Source organism: Scleropages formosus, chromosome 24 (genome assembly GCF_900964775.1).
Source record: "Scleropages formosus chromosome 24, fSclFor1.1, whole genome shotgun sequence".
Taxonomy (NCBI): domain Eukaryota; kingdom Metazoa; phylum Chordata; class Actinopteri; order Osteoglossiformes; family Osteoglossidae; genus Scleropages; species Scleropages formosus.
In genome coordinates, this window is record NC_041829.1 from 21517456 (window position 1) to 21545016 (window position 27561).

The 27561-nt window shown below is 50.5% G+C and overlaps 1 protein-coding gene across 4 annotated transcripts in view; it reads left to right on the top strand.

Annotated features, from left to right (window-relative positions):
* phldb2b (pleckstrin homology-like domain, family B, member 2b) overlaps positions 1–24473 on the top strand; it is a 35680-nt gene extending 11207 nt beyond the window's left edge. Inside the window, exons 6-24 of one of the 4 annotated variants that reach the window (XM_029248812.1) lie at positions 1183–2387; positions 4863–5105; positions 5195–5338; positions 6662–6799; positions 8114–8242; positions 8682–8837; positions 9014–9124; positions 9373–9462; positions 9748–9882; positions 10247–10384; positions 11204–11398; positions 11729–11872; positions 13619–13718; positions 19092–19275; positions 20951–21041; positions 21413–21559; positions 21682–21901; positions 22167–22252; positions 22431–24473. In XM_029248812.1, the coding sequence (XP_029104645.1) occupies positions 1183–2387; positions 4863–5105; positions 5195–5338; positions 6662–6799; positions 8114–8242; positions 8682–8837; positions 9014–9124; positions 9373–9462; positions 9748–9882; positions 10247–10384; positions 11204–11398; positions 11729–11872; positions 13619–13718; positions 19092–19275; positions 20951–21041; positions 21413–21559; positions 21682–21901; positions 22167–22252; positions 22431–22571 (3797 nt within the window). In that variant the 3' untranslated portion in view covers positions 22572–24473. The remainder of the gene's footprint in view (positions 1–1182; positions 2388–4862; positions 5106–5194; positions 5339–6661; positions 6800–8113; positions 8243–8681; positions 8838–9013; positions 9125–9372; positions 9463–9747; positions 9883–10246; positions 10385–11203; positions 11399–11728; positions 11873–13618; positions 13719–19091; positions 19276–20950; positions 21042–21412; positions 21560–21681; positions 21902–22166; positions 22253–22430) is intronic. The other 3 variants (XM_018761236.2, XM_029248814.1, XM_029248813.1) reach the window with 3 other exon arrangements.
* The last annotated feature ends 3088 nt before the right edge of the window (positions 24474–27561 follow it).

Sequence of the window (27561 nt, forward strand, 5' to 3'; positions counted from 1 at the left end):
TGGAGAAGATTTCCACATAACAGTGCTGTTGAGTCCTGCGCGCGATTCAACATCTCCGGCACTACTTGTGTTACCAGTGAGCTTCCTGCCACAGCTCTTTGTGTGCAAAGAATGCGTAGTACCTACTGTATGTATACCTTCCTGCTCCCTGTGGCCTGGGCACCCCTGTCCTTGCAGTCTCTGTCCTCTGGTCTTTGTTCAGTGACATCATCCTGGGCTTTGTGTGTGTGTGCCTGCTGTGTTACAGGTGCTCTCAGTATCAATGTTGACAGTAAGATGATGTGACAGAACGCTGAGAGCAGCCACTTTCATTCCATGTTGGGTTACGGGGTTGGAAGGGACTCATGGCCCATGGAGACCTTTTTCAGTTTTTACTGTCAAAAAGAGAAATTATTTCCTTCAATTGTGCTACTTCTTTAGTACCATTTTTAGAAGAAGAATCCACAGCCATTGCGTGTGTGTGTTGTGTGTGTGTGTGTGCGCGCATGTGTTTATTTGAGGCCAAAATACCTCTGAGAAAAGTTTGTTGGCTCATTTAAAAAGTTCCTTTTTTTTCTGCGGGGTGGAACCACTGCCAGGCTGCTACATGGATCATCTCCCGTCACAAGGCCATTGGGTATTTCATGTCTTTCTTTGAATTATTGTCGATGATGCGTTTCTTACTTTCTTAACACAAGCAGTTCTCCGAAGTGATGCACGTTGTTTATTGAAAAGACCCGTTTGTGTGTATCATTAATATGTTGTTCAAAGAGTTCAGTGCTATGCCTTTAGTCCAGCTGGTACTTGCTGCAGGGAAACGTGATGTTGGGAACCGGAGGTTTTCCTTCGGTTTTATTCCTTCCTGCTGTTTTGAAATAGCTTTTGGGTGGTCTCATTACTTCAAGTGTTTCTTTTTGTCTTTAAACAGGATGTTTCTGCCGTACAGCTTGTTAAAACGTTACTTTCGCATTTCAGTTTCCGTCGTTTTTTTAATCAGTCAGTATTGGATTGGAATTGCTCCGTTGGTGGTCACTTCTTTATACTAACCTCCTGTAACTGGAGGTGGAACTTGTGTCATTCTGTTTCCCCGTCCCCAAGTCCCAGCACAGTCCGCTGCTCTAAGGTACTTCACCTAGTAGGTCTTTCTGGCCATTTTACTTGCTCCTTCAACTCAGCGCACCACTGTTTTCCCTTGTTTTGCAGGCTATCTCAAGGTCGATTATAGTCGTGGAGTCACTGGGGAGACCAGCGCAGGGGGAGTGCGATCAGGAACGGAGATACGAGATTTGATGGACACGCTGAAGCGCAAGCGGCTAGCTGTTGAGACAGGGCCACGGAGCAATGGGGACTGCAGCCCTTCTTATTTCAGCGTGACACAGTCGGCGCCCATCAGTCCGAGCACCCTGCAACATACAAAGGGCACGTCTCCCGACACGCCCCAGGAGCAGAGCAGGAGGCAGTGCCTTATAGAACGCCCACCTCTGGCCATCAAAGGGCCAACTCGCATCGCTGAGGGTGGCGTGAGTCCATCAACTCGCCAGGGCAGTGCCAACCTCCGGGACAAGGACATCCAGCTGCCGAGCTCCTGCTGCAGCTCCAGCTCTCGCCACCACTCCCAGGAGAACATCTTCCTTGCAACCTCAGTGGATGACTGCAGGCGGCCTGACGGAGGACCTCTACTCTCCATGTGGAATGACTCTGCATGTCACCGCAGCGCTCTTCCACCGACACCAGGGGGAAGTAGTGGGGCAGCTAGCATGCCCTCCAGCCCAAGAATGGCTCGGCGCTTCCATCTGCCGGAGGCAGGGGGATTCCGGGGGGGATCAGCCATAGACGGGGGGCCAGATGTTGCACCCAGGCAGAGGAAGTACTCTGCCGGATCACTGAGTCACATGAGGAGCGCCCACAGCAGGTCACTGCCCAAGCTGTACAAGGCCACAGACAGCCAAGTCGGCACTGCACTCACGCTGCCTCAATCGCATCACAGCAGTTCCCCCGCTACGCACGAGTCTGTCCGCAGTGGTCACAGCGGGGTGCTGTCCATCTCGCTGTCATCTCGCTCTGTGCAGGGCACCATGTCCTCTGAGCCCCGCCCTCCGGATGTGGCAGCTGTTGGTGCCTCGGGAAGCCGTACCAGCCCCCGCATCGCTAAGAAGCTGAGCCTCACCTCCTCGGCTTCTTGCTCAGACCTGGACAGGAACACGCCGCACAGATCCTCCCCTTGCCTGGATGGAGGCTTAGGAGAGAGGAGAGCCTCCTTTGGGAAGACAGGGCTGCTGCTGGTGGGGCAGGGAGGTTTACGGGAGAGGCGTGGCAGCATCAGCTCCCTGAGCGGGAAGGAGAAGCTGCAGGACTACCACCAGAGACAGAGGGATGAGCGGCTGCGGGAGCAGGAGGTGGAGAGACTGGTGAGGATGCATTGCCAGAGTTTGTTCACCTCGCAAAACTGCCCTAGTGATTTTTACTGCACCTCGGCTGCAGTCGGACAGGTAGCCTGTTGCTATGGGAGCTCACATGTGTTCTTAGCTAACATTGTACACTGCGCACGATGACACACTGCATGAGTTGAGGTGCAGTCAGGGGCCGCTCAGCACGCTCAGCACCTCCAGCTCTGAGGTGGAGGAAATGACAAAGGTTCAGGGGCTTCCTCTACCTCAGCGACTCATTTCCACACTTTTTTCGTATTTCGCTGATGCCTCTTTACCAGGTCCCTTACAGTGATTTGGCCATTTTTACAGCAGGGTGGAACTTCGAGGTCAGTGCTTTGCTGAAGGGTCCTGCAGCAGGAGCAGGATGCGAAGTGGCTTCCTTCACATGAGAAGACAGTTGTAGTGAAGGATTGCTGTCTGCAGCCTGCACAGCAAACCTTCTCCATGTTTGTTTCCCCATTAAGGACCTTGAAAATGCAGCCAAGAGCAAAACATTAGATGTGGTTTGCTGAGCTACACCCCTCCCTTGCAGAGCTTTGGAGATCCCAGGGAATTGTGGGACTGATTTTGAGGTCCCTCCTTGTTCCCAAGCCCTTTCTGTACTCCTCCCCAATCCCAGTGCTCCTTCTCAGGAATTGCAGGAATGGTGTCAAATTCCCCTCATGCTCTCCTCCTGCCAGCTTGTTAGTATTTGCAGCTCATGTGATACGTCCTGGAGCTGCAGGACACCGAGGGAGTGTTGGACAGCCAGCTGAACCCAGTCCAGCCTTGTAGAGTGATGGCTGGGGGCAAGTGAGGAGCAGGGAGGGACACAGGATTTAGCACCGTTCCTTAATCGTGCCCCCATTTCCCTGAGCATGCCCTAGTGTCAGTTTGAACACGTCACTAGTTCCAGGAGGATCTTTTTTTCTTTCTCTTTTTCTTCTCACAGGCAGCAGGTAGCGGTTGCTGAAGGAGCTGTGAGTCTGCAAATGCACAGGTGTTAAACCTCATGCGCCTCAGTGAAATAGCCACATGTGTTGGAACACTTTGCTGGGACAGGGGATCATGTGCTCATCAGTCCTTTATAAGCACTGCTGGGGTCGGAAAATGCTCTGAGGGATGATGGCGATGCCCGTCTTTGGTGCTGGTGGTCCTCCCCAGAAGGCTGGTGCTGCACAGGCAATGCAGAGTGTTTCTTTCTGCGGGGAGGGTTCCAGCTGCTGTGGAAAACGGAAGGATTAAATCACAGGAGTCCTATATTTGCATTTCCCCTCCAGCGGATACTGGGGGTGTTTTCGATGAGATCAGGTTGCAGTGAGCAGCCTTGTGCCCCAGGCTCCACAGTCCAAGTTCAGTGTGCCCTGCCCTGCCCTGTCGTTGGAACGGATATTAGTCTCCGGCTCGGTCTCAGTCTGTCCGCACAGTTTTCGGTGCCCAGGGACACCTGTGTTCGGTCCTTATTGGGGAAGGTGTGTGCGCTCTTCCGGCTGCTGTTGCTGCTCTCAGTTCTGGTCTCGGTTCTTGTGCTGTGTTCCTAGTTGTCACCGGTTCTAGTCTCGGTGCTTCCGCTAGTTTTGGTCTCGCTATTGCACTTGGGGGAGCCCTGGGGGACGCCAGCGAGGCCTTGCCCTACCTGCTGATCCACATTGTCATCAGCTCCAGAGGGGAAGTGCTCGCTATGCGATTCCTCCCTGTAGCACCAGGGTCTGAGGGCACGGTGAGTCCCTGCATTCTCTACCTTCCTCTGTCCTTCCTGTGTCCTGTTTCCTTCGCCATTGTCTCGGCAACAGTCAAGTTACTCCTTTTAATTTGTAGCCATGTTTGGAGTCTAATTTTCAGAAATACAAATGTTTCATTGCATTTCCTTCACAGCTGTGTTTTCTACAGTTTCTGTGCACATGGAGCCTGTCATGTCGTTCATGTTCATCTGCCGTTTAGCCGCGTTCCCTTTAATGGGACACACGACTCGGAGAAAAGAAGGAATTTCACAGACGGACAGAGACACGGTGCACACAAGTGCCATCAGTTGGCAGTGAAAAGCCCTGAGACTCAATAGAAAGAAAACCGGAATGTGGGACTGTCTTCATGGATGCCGTTTACAGCTCGTGTCTCATTTTCCGCAGTGTTGTCTTCAGTTAACTAGTGTGTGTCTGTGTTTTGTGTGTTTTCTGTGCGTGTGTGCGCTCGCACAGTTGTGGTACTGTGATCAACAGGCTCTCTCTCACACGCACACTCCCCAAAGGCGACTTGAGATTCAGTGGAGCCACATGCTGTTTGGCTGCAGCTGTTTAGTGACTTTTTCACAATCGCTGTCTCTACACAGTCATTTAGTGCTGCTTCACACACTGAATATAACGAAAGCTCTACTTTCACACCTGCTGCTTTCTTGCCTTTTTTCTTTTTTAAATCTTTTAATAATGTTTTAAATGTCAGCACTTTTTTTCTCTCTGTCTGTTCATCTCTGTGGTGCAGGAGCGTCAGCGGTTAGAGACCATCCTCAGCTTGTGCTCAGAGCTAGGGCGCGCACAATGTGAACACCAGGGCTCAACTGTTGCTGACCTACAGAAGATCAACCGGCAGCTAGAGAAACTGCAGTTGTCCAATGACGATGAGTCGGTCGTCTCGAACCCAGACGATGGCTATAACGGCCGGGTCCGACAGCACTGGAGCAACGGGGCCCCTTCCTCACCCCCTCGGCCGCACTGGATCCCCACGGTGAGTGTCGGACGAGGGCGGAGGAACTCTTTGCATTGCCCTCAGTTCACCTCCTCATGCCCTGGGTATGACCCCAATACCACCAACAGGTAGCGGATCCAGTGGTAGGGAGCCAGTCAAAGCAGGAAGTGAGACAAATTGAAGAGGAAAGGATCCAGGTGCTGAACAACGTAGAGGAGCTGGAGCAGAAGATGAAAGACCTGGAGAACCAGATGGAAGAGTCCATCAGGGAGGTAGGAGCCTGTGACCCATCCATGTTGTTAGTGTTGTCATGCATCGGCAGTTATTGCACTGCACGGCTGAAAAAAGTCTGTACAGTAAACTGGCCTCTCGGATCGGGTGCCTCGCTGATGGGTCCGACAGCCTAATGCTTGGAATTGTAACCCGATACCCCCGAGGGCAGTACAGTTCCTCTGCTACGCTCCATGGACCCTGCAGGTTCCCAGTTGAGGGACCAGAGGTCTGTTTTGGACCCGTGTGCACTGGCAGTGTTCGCAGGGTTTCTACACGCTGTCAGTACTGCGCTCTGCTTTTGGCTGTTGCAGGGCTTAGGTGACGGACGCTGTGCTTAACGATGGATCCACACCGGACACAAGTCTCATACCTGCTCTGCTCAAGGTCCAAATAAGGCCATGTTTATGTGCCCCAGAGAAACAGTTTGCTGTACTGTCTCACTTTGCACAGCCTGTTTTTAATTCGCTGCCATTACTCCAAAGGGCCCTTGAGCACTGAACTGAGGTGCCTGCCAGACCCAGACGAGGGAGACGGTGCACAGCACCCTGCGCAAACACCCTAACTCTGCGTCAGACAGTACAGTGGCAGTGTGTTTGTGGCACTTACACATGCAGGGTTACGTGGTCACCAGTGAACATTTCCTTCACATCTCCCACAAATGCATTGCTTGGTAAAAAGTTACATGGACAAAGTGGTAAAGAAGTGAACGCTTCGCCTGAACTTATATTCATGTCACAGGAGGGCAGCTGCAGCGGTACCACTGAGATTTGCATTAGAAAATATTCATATTTGTGAATTGCTAAATGAACAGGTTGTCCCTGCTGTATGGTATCCTGCAGTGCATTTTACTGTGCTGTGTAAACGTATGTTGAGCATGAGCTCATTCAAATGAGTACAAGTTATTACTGGTTTGTCTCGGACATACTGTATGTGTCAGGTTGCATGTTTTTTTTCCACAAAAAGCGGAATTATACAGTATTATATACCTCTTACATTTACTCTCTTTATTCATCCCACATATGTTTACAGTTTGACCAGCAAAAAGAGTAAAAGTTGAATAGGTCAGTATGCTTCTCGGTCATTTAAATGTGTCACACGGGACCACAAAAAATCTCTGCTAAATATTGTCTAGTTGAAAGTAACCCTTTTTGGTCAACATTAGTGTCAAAGAGCAGGGAACATGCTGTAGAATTGTGCCAAAGTGTAAATGTAAGGTGAACCATCTTTGTCAATAATACACAGTGTGAGACTGTCGCACAAGTAGTTCCATCCCAAAGCCGAATGGTCCCATCTGGATTATTTTCTTTTCGCTTCTGGTCCAGATGGAGTTGGAGCAGGCCCTGTTGGAAGGGGAACATGATGCTGAGGCAGCTGAGCTGCAGAAAGAGAAGGAACTCCTGGAGAAGCTGAACGAGAAGCTTGCTGATGTCGAGAAGAATGCCCTGATGGATAAGTTCCAGGTCAGCTATTTACATGAACACGCAAACAAGTTGCGATCAGTGTGGCGGTGTCTGCGTGGGTTTCACCCGGTTGCTCTGGTTTCCTCCTACAGTCCAAAGACATGCTCTTCAGGTTCCCCCATAGTGTGTGTGAATGACACAGAGAGAGTGCATTTCACTGATGTATGGATGAGTGATCTATTGTAAGTAGTGTATTTAGCAGTGTAAGTCACCACGGTGAATAAGGTGTGTGGGCTCATAACACTACATAGAGTTCACTGGAAGCATCTGTTAAATGAACGTAATGCAGATCAAGAACTTTTTACCTAAACGGCACGCTTAGCAATAGTGCTGCACTGAGCTGATGTCCCCTGCCTGGGCGTTGGGCAGCAGTACACATGGACATGGATGTTGGAGGTACACTTGAGCGAGGTACTTACTGTAACCTGCATTGCTTCACAAATAATGCTGCACTGTCAGCTGAGTAACAAATAAAGACAACGCTGCCATAAGACTGTAAAAGGTCATTAGGAGTCTTCAATTCCTGCTACTTTTCCCTGTAAGCAAAGTGGCTCTAAGGAGGCCCATCCAGAGCACGAAACGGCACATGTTCTCGAAAACACTAATCCTGTGAGTAGCAGATGGCTTCCGTGCGATGACACACACTCCCCCTCTCCTCTCTGTTCACACTCTGCCACTTCTAAAAGTAGAGGAGTATAGATGAGATAAAAACAGTGTGGTTCTTCCTTTGGAAGGCACATGGGAGGTGTTATTCCCACATGGAGCAGTAGTACCAGACCGCTGACATTAACATGGGGGACAAGAGGAGTTCGGGCCCTGCTTCCGGCTTTGCTCATTGATGTTGACAGCTGACTGAGAGGGGACAGAAGCAGCAGGGGCACAGTTTCAGTCTTCACCTCTCGAGTCCCACCTGTGATTTTTGGATTCACTGCTCTGCTTTGCACCGGTTCAGTCTTGCCAGCAGCGTGCTGTTGCACCTCCCTGCCACGAATCGCTTCGTATCGCTCAGCTCGTGATTTTGCACTTTGTCCAGGTGTACATTTCCACTGATATGTTTCTGAAGAGTATGACAGCAAGGGCTTCTTCCTGGGTTTGTAACCTGCAGTCCTCAGTTTCCACACCACCGTCTTGAGTACAGTATATTTCTTCTGCTTGGTTGGTACAACTTCTACGTTTTCCTGCCATGTCATGTGACTAATCTGGCTCATCCCTGGCTCATCCTGTGCCACTGGCTGCTCGCTGCAGCACTAACGTAGTGCTCTTGTCCCTGCTGTCCTGCCTCTGCTCTCCTGCTCTCCTGCTCCTGCTCTGTAGGAGAAAGCCCAGCTTGATGCTGAGAGGGCGAAGGTAGCAAGGCTGGCAGAGCTTCTCTCCGAGCAGAAGACCCAGATGGACACCTGTCCCGAGGCCCTCAGGGAGCAGCTCCAGCTGCAGCTCTCCAGGGTCAGTAGCTCTAGGCTCTCGCATTACCCCTGCTGGTGCTTCCTGCCCTCCTCTTCCTGTCTTCTGTCTCGTGCATTACCATGGTGATACCGCATTTCAGTCATCTGAGTTTCGCACCCCTTTTTTCCCCAGTGGTGCAACACAGATCAGCATTTCCCTGGTGCCACTGTCCAGGTGAGGTGTCTTGGCTGTGTTTGATGCACAGCAAGGTTGGGGTGAGAATTGGGCCGGAGCTTTACCCTGGTAATTCATTGGTACCAAGATCCTTCTGTCCAACATGCCATCACATGGAGGGGGGCGGGGGGGACCTCAGCCTTATGTGCCCCACTGTATGTGTAATCACCTCCAGGGCACAAGAGAGCCTCAGGTCCTACTCCTGGCCCAGGTTAAACCCAGTTTAAGACATGGATGAACATGACGACCAGTGTGTGTCTTGTAGGATGCAGAAGCGCTGGAGGTGGAGATAAAGCGTTTCGAGGACATGGAGTTTCAGCAGCTGGAGAGGCAGAGTCGGCAGGACGATGAGAAGGAGACACAGACACAGCAGCTGCTGAGAGACATTGCAGAGTATCAGCGCACCACAGTCACGCGCAAGGTACACGTAAGACAGCTTTTATGTGTTCTTTTCCCTATTGATCTGTGTTTATGTGTCTTCGTCAATGTTTCTGTGTCTGCATGCAGGAGCTGGTCACATGTAATGTGTTTTTGTTTCTCTCTCATTTTTCTCATTTTCTTCCGGGTTCGTCTTTTGCTGGACGTCCGCTACTGCAGGAAAGAGTCCAGGCGCTGAGGAAGCAGTCCAGCCAGATAAGCCAGCTGGCTCAGCGGGAGACGGAGAACTTCCTGAAGGAGAAAAACAATCTGCAGATGATGCTGCACAAGGTATTATAGACAGCCATTGTAAACAGTCTTTCTTTTTAAAGGCCTCTGGAATGAGCTGTAGCTCTTAACCACTGCTGGTGTTTGACTTTCTGCAAAATCAGGTAGTGATTCTCAGTCTGAAGCAGACAAGCAACCATGATGTGTTCTGTGTAAGATTCTGTTTCTATTTCACAAACAGCAGCAGAAGTTCGATTCCACCTGTACTGGCTCCAAATGATTTTTTGGATATTCCTGCATGTCTGTGACAGGAGAAGGAACGATTGATGATCCTGGGGAAGAAGTATTCAGAGCTCACGGGGGGCCGAAACTTCCCCCTCACCCCATCCAACCTGAAAGAGGTATAACTTTGCATCCAGTGGACCGGTGAGATTAAAAATGGGAAATGCGGCAACCGTTGTGTGACCGAGAGGCCCTTGTAGTGTATCGTCACTTGCAGTGGTACCTTACACACACATACACTTGCACACAAACATACTCTGGAGCTTCTAATGCAGTGTAACACAGCAGAGGATATCGAAGCGATGGAGCTCTGTTGTGAATCATATAGGGACTCACTCCTAGGGGGTTTCTTTTTCTTAACCCTTCTCTTTCTGTGTCCAACTTGCTTTTGTACTCTGCCCAAGGGTCCTCTTTGTACCATGCTAGCCGATGTGTGTCGGCCCCATGGTGACGCACCACCCATCCACGGCCCTCTGCCTCCCACTGACCTGCTGACCTTTTCCTCTCTCTTGGCCTCACTGTGTTTGAAGAGCACACAGGTACTGCTTTTCAAAGGACTGCTACTACTGCTGCTGGTACTGCTTGTGATTTTTGTCCAAACAGCTGAACACACACAGAGTCAGAATGTGCAATTTGTCATTGGACTCAATAACCACATACTCATGGAATCTCATGGACCTGGATGCTCTAACGTGCAGGACTGTGATGAACATGCAGACTCACCAGCTGTCGTGGAACCTTGGCTTTTCTGCTGAAAACCTTTGAAAAATGCAAAGCTAACCTTGCTGCTTTTACACTCACCTGCCTAATGGCCTTATAGACACTTGGATCTACCACTTTCTTTGTCTTCTTGTCTCTGCTCTGTAAATAGTGTATTCTTGTCCTTCCACCAATTTTCTACAGGGTTATGTGACAGTCAGTGAGCTCAATGAGCTGTATGGGCAGTTTGGGGTTAACTGTACCCCTGATGTCCTGATCACACCCTTACCTGGGCCCCAGCCCAGGCCAGAAGAGCCCCCTCCCCAGCCAGATGTGAACGAGGTGTGTTGAGGTTTTGCATGTTTGCATGAGTCTTCATCTGTCCAGGTGCCCTGCTCTGCTGTGGCAAAAGAGATTTGAACTCCTGTCACCAGTGAAGCTGATACGTTCTTCATAGATCTCTGCCCGTCTGACACACAGAGCAGTGCAGTAAGGAGGGAGCTGTAATGCTCTTCCCTTTCCTCTTACTCATAATAGCTCCTCCTCTTCCTGTGGCAACCCCCCGTTATTGACTGCTCAATCTCCTGCATTTTAAAAACTTTTCAGCAGTTTTGTTATAAAATAAAAGTTTGTTGAAGGTTAGGAGACATACACACACACATTTTCGGAACCGCTCGTCCCATACGGGGTCGCGGGGAACCGGAGCCTACCCGGCAACACAGGGCGTAAGGCCGGAGGGGGAGGGGACACACCCAGGACGGGACGTCAGTCCGTCGCAAGGCACCCCAAGCGGGACTCGAACCCCAGACCCACTGAAGAGCAGGACCCGGTCCAACCCACTGCGCCCCCCTGGTTAGGAGGCATTTATTATTTATTTTGTTATATCGAACATCTGAGTGACATCCAGACAATAAGTAAACAAATGTATGATTGTGTGACTATCTGCAATCTGTTTTTTCCACTGTAATAAGAGCTTTTGAAGCTTTCTCTTCTTGTTGTTTACTCTCCTCCTAAGCATGCCTGCCGTGTGTGTGTGTGTGTGTGTGTGTGTGTGTGTGTGTGTGTGTGTGTGTGTCTGCATGCGCATCCAAATATTAGTCTTCAAGTCTATGTGTAGTGTATGCATGCTGCCAGCTTACCATGTCCTCTCTTCCCCCAAAGACCCCTCTGTCCTTTCCTGAGGGAGGTGTGGCCCTCTTTGAGGCCACCTCCTCCCCTTGCCCATTCCACCCCTGCCCAGTCCCCAAGCCTCCCTCAGTACACTGGCCTGAAGAAATGGTGACCTATCGAGACCCTTCACCTTTACCCGACCCCCCTCCTCCGCTTCCTATCAAAAAACATCGCCGTCATAGGCAGGTAATGAGCACGAGCACAAATGTACCTGCTCACTCGCGCACCCATAGTATGTGCTTCCCTGCATACAGAACCTGTGTGGAATATATATAGGATATGGGGCTGAGTGTTTCTTGCTACAAATGAAGGTCTCTGCTCAGTGTGGGTCTCGGGACTGGAGAAGAGACTTGTTGGATGCTGGAAGCTGCAAGGTTCAGCAGACAATGTCCAAATACTCCAGTGTAAGGGTTCACAAGGTCATTTGTCAGCTGTTTTGGGTCCTGTGCATCTTTCTGACCATCTCTCCGGGAATCTGTGTGAGAAGACTGTGTCGATGGCTCTTTTCAACCACAGCACTTCCGCACTTTGGAGGAGAGGAGGAAATCTGCCAAGGAGATGGGACCTCTCCTCAGTGATACAGTACCACGTAAAAGATGCCAGTCGTCCTCATCCCCCCAGTTTCAGAGTGCTACACTTGGCCGTTCTATCAGCCCCAAGGTGAGAAATGTCATTATGGGTCAGCCTTTTCTTAAGCATGTCAGTAGTCGTTCAGTTATTGTCTCCCCCCACTTTGCAAAGGTAATATGTTGCTAGAAAACTTCAGAACTTATGCAACACAACCCAAACTGTAACTGCAAAGAAGAGCGCATGGTTGGGCGACAGGTAGCACTGGGATCTCACAGCCCCTGCCTGGTGTGTTTGGATACGACTTTGGCCCCTGCTCATTTTGAATATTAAATGGATGTCAAAAATACTGTGTTTGCCGCACCACAGCATCGGTGCAGGTGGCCCACAATCTGCCGCAGAAAGGCATGATTCATGGGGCTGATGCGACCTTCTGCCTTCTACAGCCACACAAAGTCTCCATTGTGTCAGTGGTGACCTTGGCAGGAGTGGCTTCCATCTTACTGTAGAATGCATGTTAAATGAATACACATATAGTCATATCCACAAGATGTGCCCATTTGAGCTATAAGAACTTGGCTTTATGAGGACTTAAATTTAACACGCCCCCCCCAATGTTTCACACGTGGGGCTGCAAGAGGTGTCATATCCAGTGCAGTGAAAGATGGTACTTTATGTGATGCTGAAATGTTAGCCAGCAAATGCTTAGCCCCGTGTCCACTCAACTGTGTGTCAACCCCTCCTGGCTGCCGATCTTCTCTCTTATTTGCCCAGTGTCTTTTTACGAGGTGTTCCTTAGCTGACACCTCTTTCTGAGGTGTTACAATGTTTACAGAAATGGCAGGAAGCGCTTTACAATCATACCGCCTAGCAGAACAGTTTACACACACACACACACACACACACACACACACACACACACTCTCTCTAATTCAATCACACACAAACACAATGCTGGCAATTTAGAATAATCACCTGAAACACACGTCTCTAAAGTGTGGGAGGAAACCCGTACAAACGAGGGGGAACATGCAAAGTAACACACAGACTGAACAGCTTTCTTCTGGTTTTATGTTACTAATCATGACCCCCAGTTAGACAATCCACACAATATCAGCTTATCACTGATATTGTTACATTAATGCATAAACACTGAGTTTTGTGTGTGTCTGTGGTTTTGGGGGGGGCTCTTAAGTGTCTGTAGTAGCTATGAGTGTAAGAGCTGAACAAAGATAGGTAGAGAGCTATATTTTTACATACAGTATGTACATTATTACAGTGTCACAGTCACTGATAAGAAACTGCCTTGTTATGTTCTTATAATAACTAATGATGACAAAATTATTATGTCCATTTTAGTGGGATTCTATGATTTTTCAGCATAGCCTTTTATCATTGAAACTAATCTCAGTTATTCTCTGCCTTACGAGAATTTACCTTATAAAGAGTTTTTCAGGAATGCGATAAGGTGAGCGAGTACAGTCTATGTAAATGTTTTGTGCTGCTCAGCTATTGGGAGCCACTCAAAATGAAATTGGGTCCATGTACATGTGAAGAAATGCCTTGTAAGCCAAAGCAGAGATATTAAACTTAACTCCTTCTAAAGTGACATTCCTGGAAATGCAATGGGTATCTCTCACAGTGTCACTTCAGTTAAATTATTTCTTGTTTCACATTCTGGTCAACCTGTCATTTTGCTAACAGTTGGTATGAGATGCATTTGTAATCAGATGTGTTGTGCTGTAAGGTCTTAAATGGAGGCACTGACCTGTGTGTGTGTGTGTGTGTGTGTGTGTGTGTGTGTGTGTGTGTGTGTGTGTGTGTGTGTGTACACCTCAGTCACACCAGCCCCTGGCCCAGAGCACCAGCTGTGCCAGTGTTTTGGCTCAAAGTATTGTGGTGCCATCATCCAACCCTCACTCCTGTCACCCACACAGAGGTAAGCCGTGTGTCTCACCAGCCATTGCTCACGTCCACCTCACTGATCCCAAATCAGTGACGCTCGCCACAGTGCACTGTACCTGGATTGCTAGGAGCGCTCGGTTGGGTTACCTCTCTAGTGCAGAGTGTCAGGCAAACAGACGCAATGAAAATGTTGTTGAAGTGGCAGCGCCGTTACTGCTTTAGCCAGCAGAAGATTCAGTCTTAGAGAGAGAGAGACGTAGTCCTCTTCATCACTCTCCCATTGTCCCCCTTGCATGTGATGCCATCCCTCAACAGGAGAGTGTAAAAAGGTACGCTTGGTGTCTCCTGGATCAGGGCCTTGGCATGGCGGAAGGGCTTGCGTGATCTAGGGATCTCCAGAGCTATATCGTTGGGAGCAGTATGCTCCTGGTAGGGTCTCCCAAGGTGAACCAGTCTGGAGTGAAGATCCAAAAAACCACATGAAAAAAGAGCCCGGAATAGGGTCACCGGGACCTACCCCTGGAGCCAGGCCCTGGGGGGTGTGTTCCAAGGCGAGTGCCTGGTGGCCGGGCAGCCCACGTAACCCAGCCGGGTTCAGCCCGAAAAGGCATCGTGAGGGGGCCATGTGGGTCCACCACCCGCAAGGTCTGACATGGGGGTCGGATGCAATGCTTTTCAGGCAGCGGGGGGGCTGGGTTGTGCATGGCGTTGCGACCCCTTGTGACAGAAGCTGGCTCTTGGCACGTGGAACATAACCTCACTGGGGGGGAAGGAGACAGAACTGATGCGGGAGGTTGAGAGATACAAACTAGATATAGTTGGGCTCACCTCTACTCACAGTGTTGGCTCTGGAACCAAACTCTTCTATGGGGGGTAGTCTATCTCCTACTCAGGAGTTGCACAGGGTGTGAGGTGCCGGGCAGGTGTGGGGATACTCACAAGCTCCCGGCTGGCTGCCATACAGTTGGAGTTTCTCCCGATGGACAAGTGGGTTGCCTTAATGCGACTTAAGGTCTCAGAGAGGAAAAATTTGACTGTTGTGTGTGCTTATGCACCAAACAGCAGTTTGGAATATTCAACTTTCTTGGAGAGAGTGGGTTGGGGGTTCTGGACAGGGCCCCACCTACATACTCCATAGTCCTGCTGGGTATTTCAACGCTCACGTTGGCAGTGACTGGGAAATCTGGAGTGGGGTGATTGAGAAGAACAGCTTGCCCGATCTAAACCCGAATGGTGAAATGTTATTGGACTTCTTTGCTAGTCGTGGTTTGTCCATAACAAACACCATGTTCGAACACAAGGATGCTCATAAGCATACTTGGTACCAGAGCTCCTTGGGCCAAAGGTCAATAATTGACTTTGTAGTCATTTCACCTAACTCGAGGCCTTATGTTTTGGACACTCGGATGAAAAGAGGTGCTGAGCTGTCAACCGATTACCATCTCGTGGTGAGCTGGATCAGATGGTGGGGAAAACTGATGGACAGATCTGGTACACCCAAGCACATAGTGAGAGTATGCTGGGAACAACTGTCAGAGGACCCTGTCTGGAATGATTTCAACTCATACCTCTGTGAGAACTTCTCCCATGTCCTGGATGAGTCTGAATGGACCCTGTTCAAAACCTCCATTGTGGAAGCAGCCAGGCACAGTTGTGGCTAAAAGCTTGTTGGTGCCAGTCATGGTGGCAACCCAAGAACCTGCAGGTGGACACCGGTGGTGAGGGAAGCTCTCAAGCTGAAGAAGGAGGCCTTTACATTTATTTATTTAGCTGATGCTTTTATCCAAAGCAAGTTATAATGTTAAGGTTACAATTATTTACCCATTTATATAGCTGGGTAATTTCTACTGGAGTAATTCAGGGTAAGTACTTGCTCAAGGGTACTATAGCTGGAGGTGAGACTCAAACCTGCAACCTTTGGGTCTATAGGCAGTCGCTCTAACCACTACACTACCAGCTGTCCCTTTATGGCCTGGTTGGCTCTGGGGACTCCTGACTCAGCAGACAGGTACTGGCAGGTAAAAAAGGCGGCAGTGGCTGCGGTTGCAGAAGCAAAATCCAGAGCATAGGAGGAGTTTGGAAAGGTTATGGAAAATGACGGCCACAAAGAGGTTCTGGAGAACCATCCAGCGATTCAGGAAGGGTCGGAGGAGCTTCGCTCAAGCTGTGCTCAGCGAAGGTGGAGAAACTCTGACCTCGAAAGAGGATATTGTCGGGAGGCGGAAGGACCACTTTGAGGAACTCCTAAACCCGAGAGATATGCCTCCCTTACAGAAGTCAGGGACAGAGGCTTCCGAGGTACAGAGTCCATTTCCCTGGTTGAAGTCACTGAGGAAGCTGGAAAGCTCCACAGTAGCAAAGCACCGGGGATGGATGAGATTCGCCCGGAACTGCTAAGGCCCTAGAGGTTGCTGGGCTGTCATGGCTGATACACCTCACCAATCTTGCATGGACCTCGGGGACAGTGCCTTTGGATTGGCAAACTGGGGTGGTCGTGGTCCTTATCTTTAAGAAAGGGACCGGAGAGCGTGTGCCAACTATCGGGGTATCACACTTCTCAGTCTCCTTGGGAAAGTCTATACCAGGGTGCTGGAAAGGAGGCTCCGGCCGATAGTTGAACCTCAGATTGAAGAGGAACAATGCGGATTCCGCCCTGGCCGTGGAACAGTGGACCAGCTTTTTACCCTCTCGCAGATAAAGGGGGAGCTGAGCCATAAGGCAAAGCTCTCTATTTACTGGTCGGTTTACATCCCTACTATCACCTATGGTCATGAACTCTGAGGCATGACCGAAAGAATAAGATCACGGATACAAGTGGCTGAAATGAGTTTTCTCCGCAGGGTGTTGGGACTCACTCTCCATGACAGGGTGAGGAGTTTGGTTATCTGGGTGGAACTCAGAGTAGAGCCGCTACTCCTCCGCATTGAAAGAAGCCAGCTGAGGTGGTTCAGGCATCTGGTAAGGATGCCCCCTGGGCGCCTGGGCGCCTCCCTTTGGAGGTATACCAGGCACGGCCAACCGGGACGAGACCCTGAGGTCAGCCCAGGACCCACTGGAGAGATTATATCTCCCAGTTAGCTTGGGAACGGGTGGAGATCCCCCGGGCTGAGCTGGAGTTGTTGTGGGGGACAGGGGCGACTGGGCCTCTCTGCTCTCCCTGTTGCCACCGCAACCCTAGAAGGAGAGGTGGGCAAGAAAATGGATGGATGGATGGATGGATGGATTGGTGTCTCCCTCACGGAGTCCAATTAGCACTAATGTCCTGTTTGCTGCTGCTGCTGCTCAACTCTTGGCTACTTTCCTCACTTTGCCATTATGCACAGAGTTAAGCAGACACCTTGGGAGAATCAAAGTCTCCCCCCACATCCTGGTGCGTGACCAGAGCCCTCGCCACTTAGGTCATACGTCTTTGGGTAAACTTTGTCGTCTCTGCCATCTTGAGGTGGAAAAAGACGACTTGATCAGCAGAGACTTGTATCAGGTGCAGTTCTGCATGTGCTGTCAGTGCCATGGCTATGGTCTTATCCGCGTGCGTGCGTGCGCTGTGGGAGTAACATTCCCTCATTCAATGCACCCATCCTGGTGGGAAAACTGGGAACTGGTACTCACTGTGACATGTGCATGCCCGTGATACTCTTGTGTCCATGAAATATCCTGTTACCTCCCTGTACATCAACTGCTCACTTTCAGACGTGCCTCCAGAAACCACTCGCATAACAAGGTGTGGCATAGGAGCGCTTGATGCCCGGGCTATTTTTGAACGGAGCTCCTGTGTGCTCCTGTTTGTGTTCCTCTGAGCTTTAAGGGCAGTTATGACCCCGTATGGGACAAGCGGTTCTGAAAATGTGTGTGTACTTCTAAGTGTCAGTGTTGCTTGTAGAGCCTCCTGTGTGAGATTTGGACTTGGTGAAATGTGCGTGATTTCGATGGTGTGCTAACAGTATGTGTGCGTGCAGTGATGTCATGCACTGTAGCTGTGAGCGACACACTGTCTGGCTTCGCTCATCCTTTCTGGCTCCTTCTCCTGATCATCCTGACCACCGAGGCTCAGAATTGCCTCTTCCCTTGGTTAAATTGTCAGGATGTGTGCAGAGCTCAAACTGGATCTGTGGTAGGACATCATCCAGTGCTTCCGCTTGCCCAATTGGGCACATTGCCTTCGCATTTCTATTTGAGCGTGACCTCACTCTCACTGACATGTTCCTGCTGTCATTTCGGGATGGGAAGCAGGACATTCACATGTACTTTTCATGTATTCACTTAGCAGACGCTTTTCTCCAAAGCGACGAACATCTCATAGAAAATACAGTGTGTTCATTACATCAGGAGAAAGAGACACTTAGATGCAGACATGTGATTCTGAAGTACAGACAGACAGACACACACACACACACACACACACATTTTCGGAACCGCTAGTCCCATACGGGGTCGCGGGGAACCGGAGCCAACCCGGTAACACAGGGCGTAAGGCCGGAGGGGGAGAGGACACACCCAGGGCGGGACGCCAGTCCGCCGCAAGGCACCCCAGGCGGGACTCGAACCCCAGACCCACCAGAGAGCAGGACCCGGTCCAACCCACTGCACCACTGCGCCCCCCACATTCTGAAGTACGGTTAGTTTGTTTTTTTTTTTAACCTCACAGTCTGCTGGAGATGGGTCCACATATTTGTTTGTGCAGATGGCAGCAGGAGGGGGATGGAGGAAATGCTTGGTATCTCAAAGGACCCCTCCCCCCCACCTCCAGGGGCTCTTGGCATGATACTGCACAGCCTCCTCTGTGCCCACATGTGGCTCACATCCAGGGAGGTGAGACACCATCTACCTGGCAGCTTTCTTGGTTTACGATGTTCATTTGAGGAGGAGTCGCTCACAGGTGTGACAAGAGTGTCACCTTGCAACACATCTAGCAGCTTATTAGTGTGTGATCACGGAGGTCATCAGCAGGCAGCGGCACCACCCTGGACTCAGATGGTTTGATGCTATCTCAGTTCCTGCTGTGGCCTGGGCTGGGCTGGGCTGTGTGGAGATCAGGCGGTGACTTGTTCTCTCACTTATGTCTGCGACTGAGCTCTGGAGGGACAGTTAGTAGGGGACTGAGGCAGAACTGGACACTAGTCTGGGATAAAGGCCAGCAGCCTAAGGCTCCTGAAAGAAAGGGACAACTTCCTACCTCCTGTCAGGGTTAGAGCTGCACAAGCAGGGATCTTTGTAAGGCTTCTTGATGGCCTGGTCATCAGGACGGTAAGCACCGGGCTTCACGCGCAGGTAAATGAGTAGGTTGCTCGCACTTGGGTGAATGTGCTGCAGTATTTACATGACTGTCTTGTGAACTTGTGCTACTACAGATCGGCATTATTTGTGTGACCTTGACCACGTGCGGTGTGTCTCTCTCCCTTTTGAGCAGCGCATGGACACATTGAGCGGCCAGTGAGCGAGGAGCAGTGCGGCAGGACCAGCTCCCATTCCAACGCTGAGCTCCAGTCACTGTCCTACGGAGAGAGCGGCCACGCCTTTGACACACTGAGCGTCGACAGCTCCGACAGCATGGAGACCAGCATCTCCGCCTGCTCTCCTGACAACATCTCCAGGTGACTACAGGAACATGAAGGGCCAATGATCACATTGTGGGCGACGGCTTCAGAAACCTGAGCCGTGACAAAGTGGTGGGTGAGACAGTGCAGAAAGGTGCCATTGCTACAGCACGGATTCGGCTTCAAAAGGTGTTTTTTGTGTTTTTCATGAGCTACATTCCTTGTGTTCAGGTGCCTAGCTGTGCCTACTGGTATGTGTTTCTGTGCATCGGAGGCAAGATGATGCCTTTCTTATTGCAGTCCTGGGCACAAGATCATCTTTTGTGTCATTTTCCACTGTCCAGCTGTGGACAATGCGTTCTGTTTCTCTATTAATCAAAGGGATGCTGTTGTGTGTTGTGTGTTATGTGCGTATGTGTGTGTATACGTGCAGTCCCTAGTACGGCCCTTTGCTGTAAGGGGCTCCCAGTAGATATCCTGCAACACTTGTTGCGTAACGTGTCCTGGCTGTAAAACAGCACAGTCTGGTTGTCACTGCCAGTGGTTTAAGGCAACGTGAGCCCTGAGCGACACATTGCGCACACACACTGCTTTAACTCTTCAGGTACAAACCCAGTGGAAATCATGTACAGTACTAGTGAACTTTGGTCATATTTTTCAGCTGCAGAGCTTCAGAGCTGCGTTGCTAATATGAGCAAATTCCATCTTTGAATTGTCGCTGTTGTCCTTTTCTCTCCAGTCATCAATGTGAAAACAAGTGCAGAAAGTCGCCAGCAGGAAGTGCCACTGTATCAGTCACACGAGCAGATATAAAACGGCAGTAAGGCCGGTAAGAAAGGAACGTAAATGCACAGCGATCCTCATCGCGGTCGTGTTGCTCCACCCGACGCGGTGCTTTCGTGGCACTTCTTTTAGTGTGACTGCCGTGTGACAACAGGAACACGCTCTTGCTACATAAATAAATGTTAATGCAACCCTTAGACAGCAGCACAGTGGCTTACGAGATGCGTGTCGTCATATTAGTGTGTGTACCAGATCAGTGGGGCGTACGTATGTGCTCAGGCACACTCGGCAGAGGTGCGCACAGCCATATCTCGCACACGTGGCCCATGAGAAGAGAAGGAATGTTCTCTGGCTCCTTCTGATCGAGCTCCAGCTCCAGCGATCCGGCCTCCTCCCACAGGGGCACGGCGCTAAGATAGATAGCAGATCGCCCTCAGTGACAGGCACGGCGGGGGGGTGGAGCAGCAACGCTGACCACAGTGATTCTTGTGAGCTTTCAGTCAGAGGGGCTGGATTTAACGTGTGGGCAGTCTCAGTTCCCGCAGGAAATAGCCGTGCGTCACACTTCACCGTTTCCTGTTGCGTTTGTGTATCGGTGGGGGGTGGGGGGGGTTCTCTTTTATGCGGCACAGGGCAGCTGAAGGAATGACTTTTCCTCGTCCGTTAGCTACTTGCTTGGGGCAGCAAAGGCTGTTGCTTCAAATCTCACCTAGTGCTGTGCGACCGTTGGCCAAGGTACTGATGGTAAACTGGTGGTGTAAAATTACCCAGCTCTATGAACAGCTAAATAGTCCAGTAAGTAGCTTCAAACGGTGAGCTGCTTTGGAGAGAAGAGTCGTCTACATGAATCAGCGTTGTTCTTGAGGGCTGAGAACCTTGTGCTCTGAGCCAGAATAGAGCTAGTTCTCTAGGATTCAACTGACTCATCGATGGTGTTGTTCACTGGCAGCGCGAGCACCTCCAACATGGCCAAGATCGAGGAGATGGAGCGACTGCTGAGGGAGGCCCAGGCCGAGAAGAACCGCCTCCTGGAGAGCCGTGTAAGTGACGCAAGCCTCGGATACGCAACAAATATATAGTAAGAAATAAGAGTTGAATGTAACGTGTTCGTACCTCTAGGTGAAACACACACACACACACACAACTGTGTGAAATATACTGTATAACTTGAGGAACCATCGCCAGGCTTCGGTCAGTACCAAATGAAGGCGGGCAGCACTCAAATCTGTTTTTCTCCCCATACTGTACGTGCGCTGCTGTGGTTCGGGAAACATTTCATTCCTTCGCACCTGGTGCAGCCTGTCTAGCTGTTTATGGTTCCTGCAGAGCACCCAGAGTGAGGTGCTGTAGCAGTGCGTGCGCTCGCTTTGGAGTTCGTCCGCGTGTTCATTATGGAGGCCAATCTTTGCAGGAACGTGAGATGGAAGTGCGCAGACAGGCCCTGGAAGAGGAACGGAGGCGCAGGGAGGAGCTGGAGAAGCGCCTTCAGGAGGAGACCAACAGGAGGCAGAAGCTCATCGAGAAGGAAGTGAAGCTGAGGGAGAAGCAGCGAGCGCAGGTGAGTGTTACTCGGGCCTCGCACACGTCTGCACGCAGGTTAGCGAAAGAGAAACGCAAACATGTCCTTGTAAGTTCAAGAAGCGTTTTTGACCTCTTACCACGAGTGTGCTTCTTTGGAAGTCTCGACCGCTCACTCGCTACCTGCCCGTGAGGAAGGACGATTTCGACCTGCGCGGCCACATCGACGCTGCTGGCCACCACACGGACACCTGCTTCCACGTGTCGCTGACGGAGAAGACGTGCCGCGGCTTCCTGGTCAAGATGGGTGGCAAGATCAAGACTTGGAAGAAGCGCTGGTTTGTCTTTGACCGCAATCGCCGGACTCTGTCCTACTACGCAGGTGAGAGATCCACGACGCCTCTTCTACTCTGCTTGAGCTCGTTTTCTCGGGGGAACTGCAGAGGTATGGAAAAAAGTTCAGAGAGAACAGGAGGTTCCTTCTGCTATTATAAAGAGGTTGTAAATCAACTTATGGAAAGACAGCTGAGGGTCATGAAGAGTTTCATTTTCCCTGCTGAGCCCGTTTCTCCTTCTAAGGGCTATAAACAGAAGCGCTGAAGCAGATGTTCCCATCTTGACGTCCTCTGTGCTCTCCTTCATCCCAGATAAGCATGAGGCCAAGCTGAAGGGAGTCATATACTTCCAGGCCATCGAAGAGGTGTATTTCGACCACCTGAAAAACGCACATAAGGTACGAGGAGCTTCTTTCATTCACACATGATCACACAGATACAGCGCTGTGGGGTTGTGTGGAGAACATGGCCTTGAGTTTCTCTTTCAGCAGATGGCGCTCTTGTTCTCTACTATCCCTGGTGGCCTGAATGCTCTATTTTCTGTGTGTGTGTGTGTGTGTGTGTGTGTCCCCGCAGAGCCCAAACCCGTCACTGACATTCAGTGTGAAGACACATGACCGTGTGTACTACATGGTGGCACCGTCTCCAGAGGCCATGCGCATCTGGATGGACGTGATCGTCACAGGAGCTGAAGGCTACACCCAGTTCATGGTGTAGATTGGCGACCTGTCTCCCTAACTTAACCCCCCTTTTAGTGCCGTCTGGCATGAAATGGTGGTATATTTTGACACTTTGTACACTATTTTATGTATAATGAAGAGCTTCCAGCTTTGCTCCTTCCTGCAGGGCATGGGCCATGTTTAGAGCCTTATTCCTCCTGGTTTTGACACATTCTCTGGGTTAGAGCATCTCTGTCCAGTGTGACGACATTTGTGCAATGGTGGGAGACATAAACAAACAGAGCAGAGCCCATGTGTCATGGTTGTAAAGTAGCCATTGACCATCGAGAGACTGAACATTCACACATATCAAGGTTATAAGGTAGCAAGCAGTGGGTCATAGGAGCTGCTGCGTTTCTCTGTGTGTGTGTGTGTGTGTGTGTGTGAGAGAGAGAGAGAGAGAGAGAGAGAGAGAGAGAGAGAGCAACCTTTATTTGCCCTGCCAACATGTTGTGCTCGTATTTGTTTGATGACTTAATGTTGCTCAGGAACTCCAGGGTTTACAGTAAAACAGCAGGACGTGTTTGGGAGGAAGACTTTCCTTTCCTTTTCTTAGCTGAAGATTTCATATTTCAGAATGTGAATTCTCGTCATGTCTCTCAAGAACCGCTGACAGCCCCCGTGTCCAGTGCTTGGCGGCTTGCTGCTGTACTAAGTGGTGCGTGTGTGTGTGTGTGTGTGTGCGTGTGTGTGCGCGCGCGCGCGCGAAGCAGGAAGAGGAGTCGGGTAAAAGCTTTGCTCAGATAAGGAGCAGTGACTCCGAGTGCAGCGGTGCTGAGAGCAGCACATGGACAGACCCACCGCGCTGCCCTTTCGCACCCGACCCGAGACACATGTAAGCTGACCGTATTAAAGAGCTGCTCCAGGTGCATTCTGTTGACGTACGTGTAAAATTTACTCTGTGTACATCTATTTTAAAAGCACTCATGCAGCGTAATAACACAATAACGCTGTTGCCGAATGCTTCCCATAGTATATTAACGAACATGATCAAAGCATGTATTTGAGTACTCAGTACTGGTGCTGTTGCTGTGCCTTGTGCTCTGTGTTTACACTGCAGCACATCTTGTGTCCTTTAGTTTCTTTGGTTTTCTTAATCGCCAAAAATGAAGGCAGACAACTGGCTTTTTCACCAAGTCTTTTGCCTTTGTTTGCTGGATGAAAGTGGAAGCGATGGAACGGAACGAGAAAGTACTCGGAGCACTTGTGGACGATCCCGCAGGGCCGACCGAGGCTACGCTCTGGTGCTGAAAGCCGCCTTTGTGTCCGCTTCTCTGTTGCTCTGAGCAGCCCGTTGGCCTCAGAAAGCATTCAAGCTGAAAACGGGCTTCTAGGATTTTTTGTAAATGTATTAAAATGACAAAAGTGAAATCTCCCATTGTCACACTGTTTACTATGACGCTCGGACCTTTGAGATGTTTCCGGAACTTGAACGTGCTCCACTCCTCTCGGTACTTGGGTAAAGAGATTTCAGACTGAAAGAAGGGCTTGGATCTGAGCACTACTAATACTGTAGTACAGGCGATGTGAAAGAGCCGGAGGTGGGTAAGACACCACAGTGTCAGTGACCTTGTAACCGAATGGGAACCTGCAGTGTTCTGAGGATGGGGGGCAAGGGCTACTTCCCTCAATGGATGTCTTATATTTAGCCAATGCTTTTCTCCAAAGTGAATTACAATTATTTACCCATTTATACAGCTGGGTAATTTTACTGGAGCAATTTAGGATAAGTACCTTGTTCAAGGCTACTGCAGCTGGAGATCAAACCTGCAACCTTTAGGTCCAAAGGCAGTAACTCAAACCACTGTGCTACCGGCAGTTAATATGTTCTAATATGCGAATACTGTGTTTTTATTAAGAGGAAGACTTTGTTTTGGGTGGCACAGTGGCACAGCGAGTATTGCTGCCGTCTCACAGCGCCTGGGTGGTGCGAGAGGACGTGGGTTTGATCCCCACTCAGTCTGTGTGGAGTTTGCGTGTTATCTGGGTGCTCTGGTTTCCTCCCACACTCCAAAGACATACTGTTCAGGTTTACCCATAGCGTGTGTGTTCCACTGATGTATGGATGAGTGACCCATTGTAATTAGGCTGATAACACTACATGGAGTTCATTGGAAGTCGCTTTGGAGAAAAGCATCTGCTAAATAAATAAATGTAAATGTTTTATCCCACTATTTATTCTGTATGAGTTAAACGTGCATGTTTCTTTATTTTTGCATATAAATAAAAATGTTTACTGTACCACGTGTTGGTAGTACACGGATTGACCGATGTGCTCTTGATCAGCTCCTCCAAAGTGAAACATTGAGAGAACACACTGTTTTCCTGGTGTCCTTTGGGTAGGAGCCATCTGTGTGAGTCAAGTGAATTGGGAGGGTTCTGTGGACCCTGCTCTTGGGAAGATGTTCTCTGCTGGGTTGGAGACGGGGAACAGTTCCACGAGTGTTTCAATAATTCACACCACTGAATCGTGGCTTCAGCTTGTCGTCCGTGGCACGCAGACGAGGAGGTGCTCTGCGTGCGTGCGTGCGTGCGTGCGTGTGCGCGCACCTGAACCAGCAAGAAGCAGACATGCGTACAGTACATTTACAGTGGTACTTGTCTTGTGGGAACCTCAGAACTACTCAGGATTGAAGTAGAAGCCCTTAACTACTTCTGTCTAATGGTATTCGGAGGCTACCTTCGCTACTGTAGTATAACAAGGTTTTACCTTAACTGCTTTTTGTGGTGCCCTGCACCTGCCAAGCGAGAGAAAAGCTGCTTCTCTCTGGACTATATTGTACTGGGCAGCATTTCAATACTTGGCTTGATCTTTTTCATAGCTGCTAATCTGTGGACAAAGACTGAGTTTTGCAGCGTCATCATTTACTTGTTTTTCATGTCACTTCGGTGTTTTGGTGAAACTGTCTGCTGCAGATTTATGGGTCCTTTCTCTTGGCCCGGCCCAGCCCAGCTCAGTCCAGCTCCATCCAGTCCAGTCCAGTCAAGCACCATCCAGCCCAGCCCAGTCCAGCCTTATCCAGTCCAGCCCCATCCAGCCCAGTCCAGACCGCTCCATCCAGCCCAGTCCATCCAGCCCAGCCCACAAGCTTTGCCATCTACAGGCCCAGTGGACACACAGACTCGGTGCCGGCAACACTCCCGATAAACGGCCCGCCCCTTCTCAGCAGCTCTGCATATCGGGGATGAGCTCTTAAAGACTCGGGGCGGTGGGTGGTACATCGGGGAGCTGCCGTGAGGAAAGGAGAAGGTAAGGAGAAGGGGGGACACCGGTATGAGAGGACACTGAGAGAGACGGGGGGCTTTGGGCTCAGGGCCACGTGAATCTCCGGAGCCCTGGGGCATTAGTGACACGGAGCCACCTGCCTTCCAAGGGCAACACAGACCTTCTCAAGTGCTCTTTAGTTCTCCTCTCACTCGGATCTGTGCGCTCAGGCGTTTCAGGTTCGACGCTCCGAGTCCTCCTGCTTCAATCCCGTTTGCGCACGGCGGTTGATCACGCGTCCGGCGCGCTGCTCCACGGGCTTGCAGACTTCCTTACGGTGACTGGTTGACTTCTCCACGGAATGATCTGAAGCTCTGGTGCCCCCCACAGCAGTGCTGTGATTGGATGAGAGCATTTCTACCGATTCGCAGCCCAGCTGTCACGTTGCACACGTGCCTCAATCTGGCAGGGGAAGAGGGAAGGAAGGGAAGTGTGTAAATGGGTCTTTGTGTGTGTTCGTGCCCTGCGGCAGCATCTCCTCCGCACTGCTGCCTGCCCCTCTCTACCATGCAGCATTATGGGTAGACAAGCTCCCCAACAGCGGGCTGGTGGAAACCGTGCCACGCGTCTCATTTCACCTAGTCCAACAGCCTACGTGCATCAGTGCGTCAGAGCCTTTCTAGCATCGCGTTCCAGTTCGTCGTGGTGCCTCATTTGGTGGGTGAGGAGCAGAGAGTCACCAACAGACTGGCCCTCTGGATGGGCCTCGTGGCAGATGGGAGCAAAGGGCCATACGGCGCACCGTGTTCTCCGTACCCCAAGTCGCGTGTCGGATAATTAAATCGATTAGTCGTACAGTTGGGAGCGCGTTGGCTGGAGCTGCTGCCTTTTGACTTGGTTTGAGGACCCAGGTTACTTTATGTGGCGGACCGGCGTCCCACCTGGGGTGCGTCCCCTCCCCCTTTGGCCTTGCGCCCCGCGTTGCCGAGTTGGGCTCCGGTTCGCCGCGACCCCGCTCGGGAGAAGCGGTTGTAGACATTTTGTGTGTGTGTGTGTGTGTGTGTGTGTGTGTGTGCGCGCGCTCTCACTAATTCTCACTTTTCTTTTTAATTACTGAGAGCAATAAGTGCATAAATGTGCGTTACATTGCGCTGTTGGGACAGCAGTACTGAGGAGTGACAGTTGACAGTTAGACCAATGCGCTTCAAGAACCCCACACCCTCAACAACCATGACGACACATCCAGGAACTGCTTGCTGCCTGCAATCGGTCTGGTCCCCCTTGGCGGTCGCAGCATTTTGACAAAAGTGTCTCATCAGCTCTTTGGGGGGTTGACATGGCAGCCCGGAGCGCCGGTGCCCAAGGGTCCTCGTACCCGTGGCAATTCTGCACCGGGCTACGACCCACAGCACCGCGAGCTTCGGTCCTTGGCCCCCAGGTCTTGTGATGTTGGGTTTGTGAGGTGCAGACTGTGCCCTACATGATTAAATAATGCACATGTTCTATTATTTACTGTGAGCCTTTGCTGCAAACTACTGCAACCAGGAGATGATGATCTCATATGGTACTGCACCACGGTGCTGTACCATGGTGCTGGGCGAGCGAGATGACATCATTGTAGATGAGACCCAAAGGCAGGTTCTGTCACGTCAGGTCAATCTCCCTGATTTCCCACTTTGTACTGTTGCACAATGGCTACAGTTTGTTACTCCTGCTTGGGGTCTCACTGTCACAGCAGAGGGGTTTAGAGTTGAATAATAATTTTAAACAGGAAAGAAGAGGC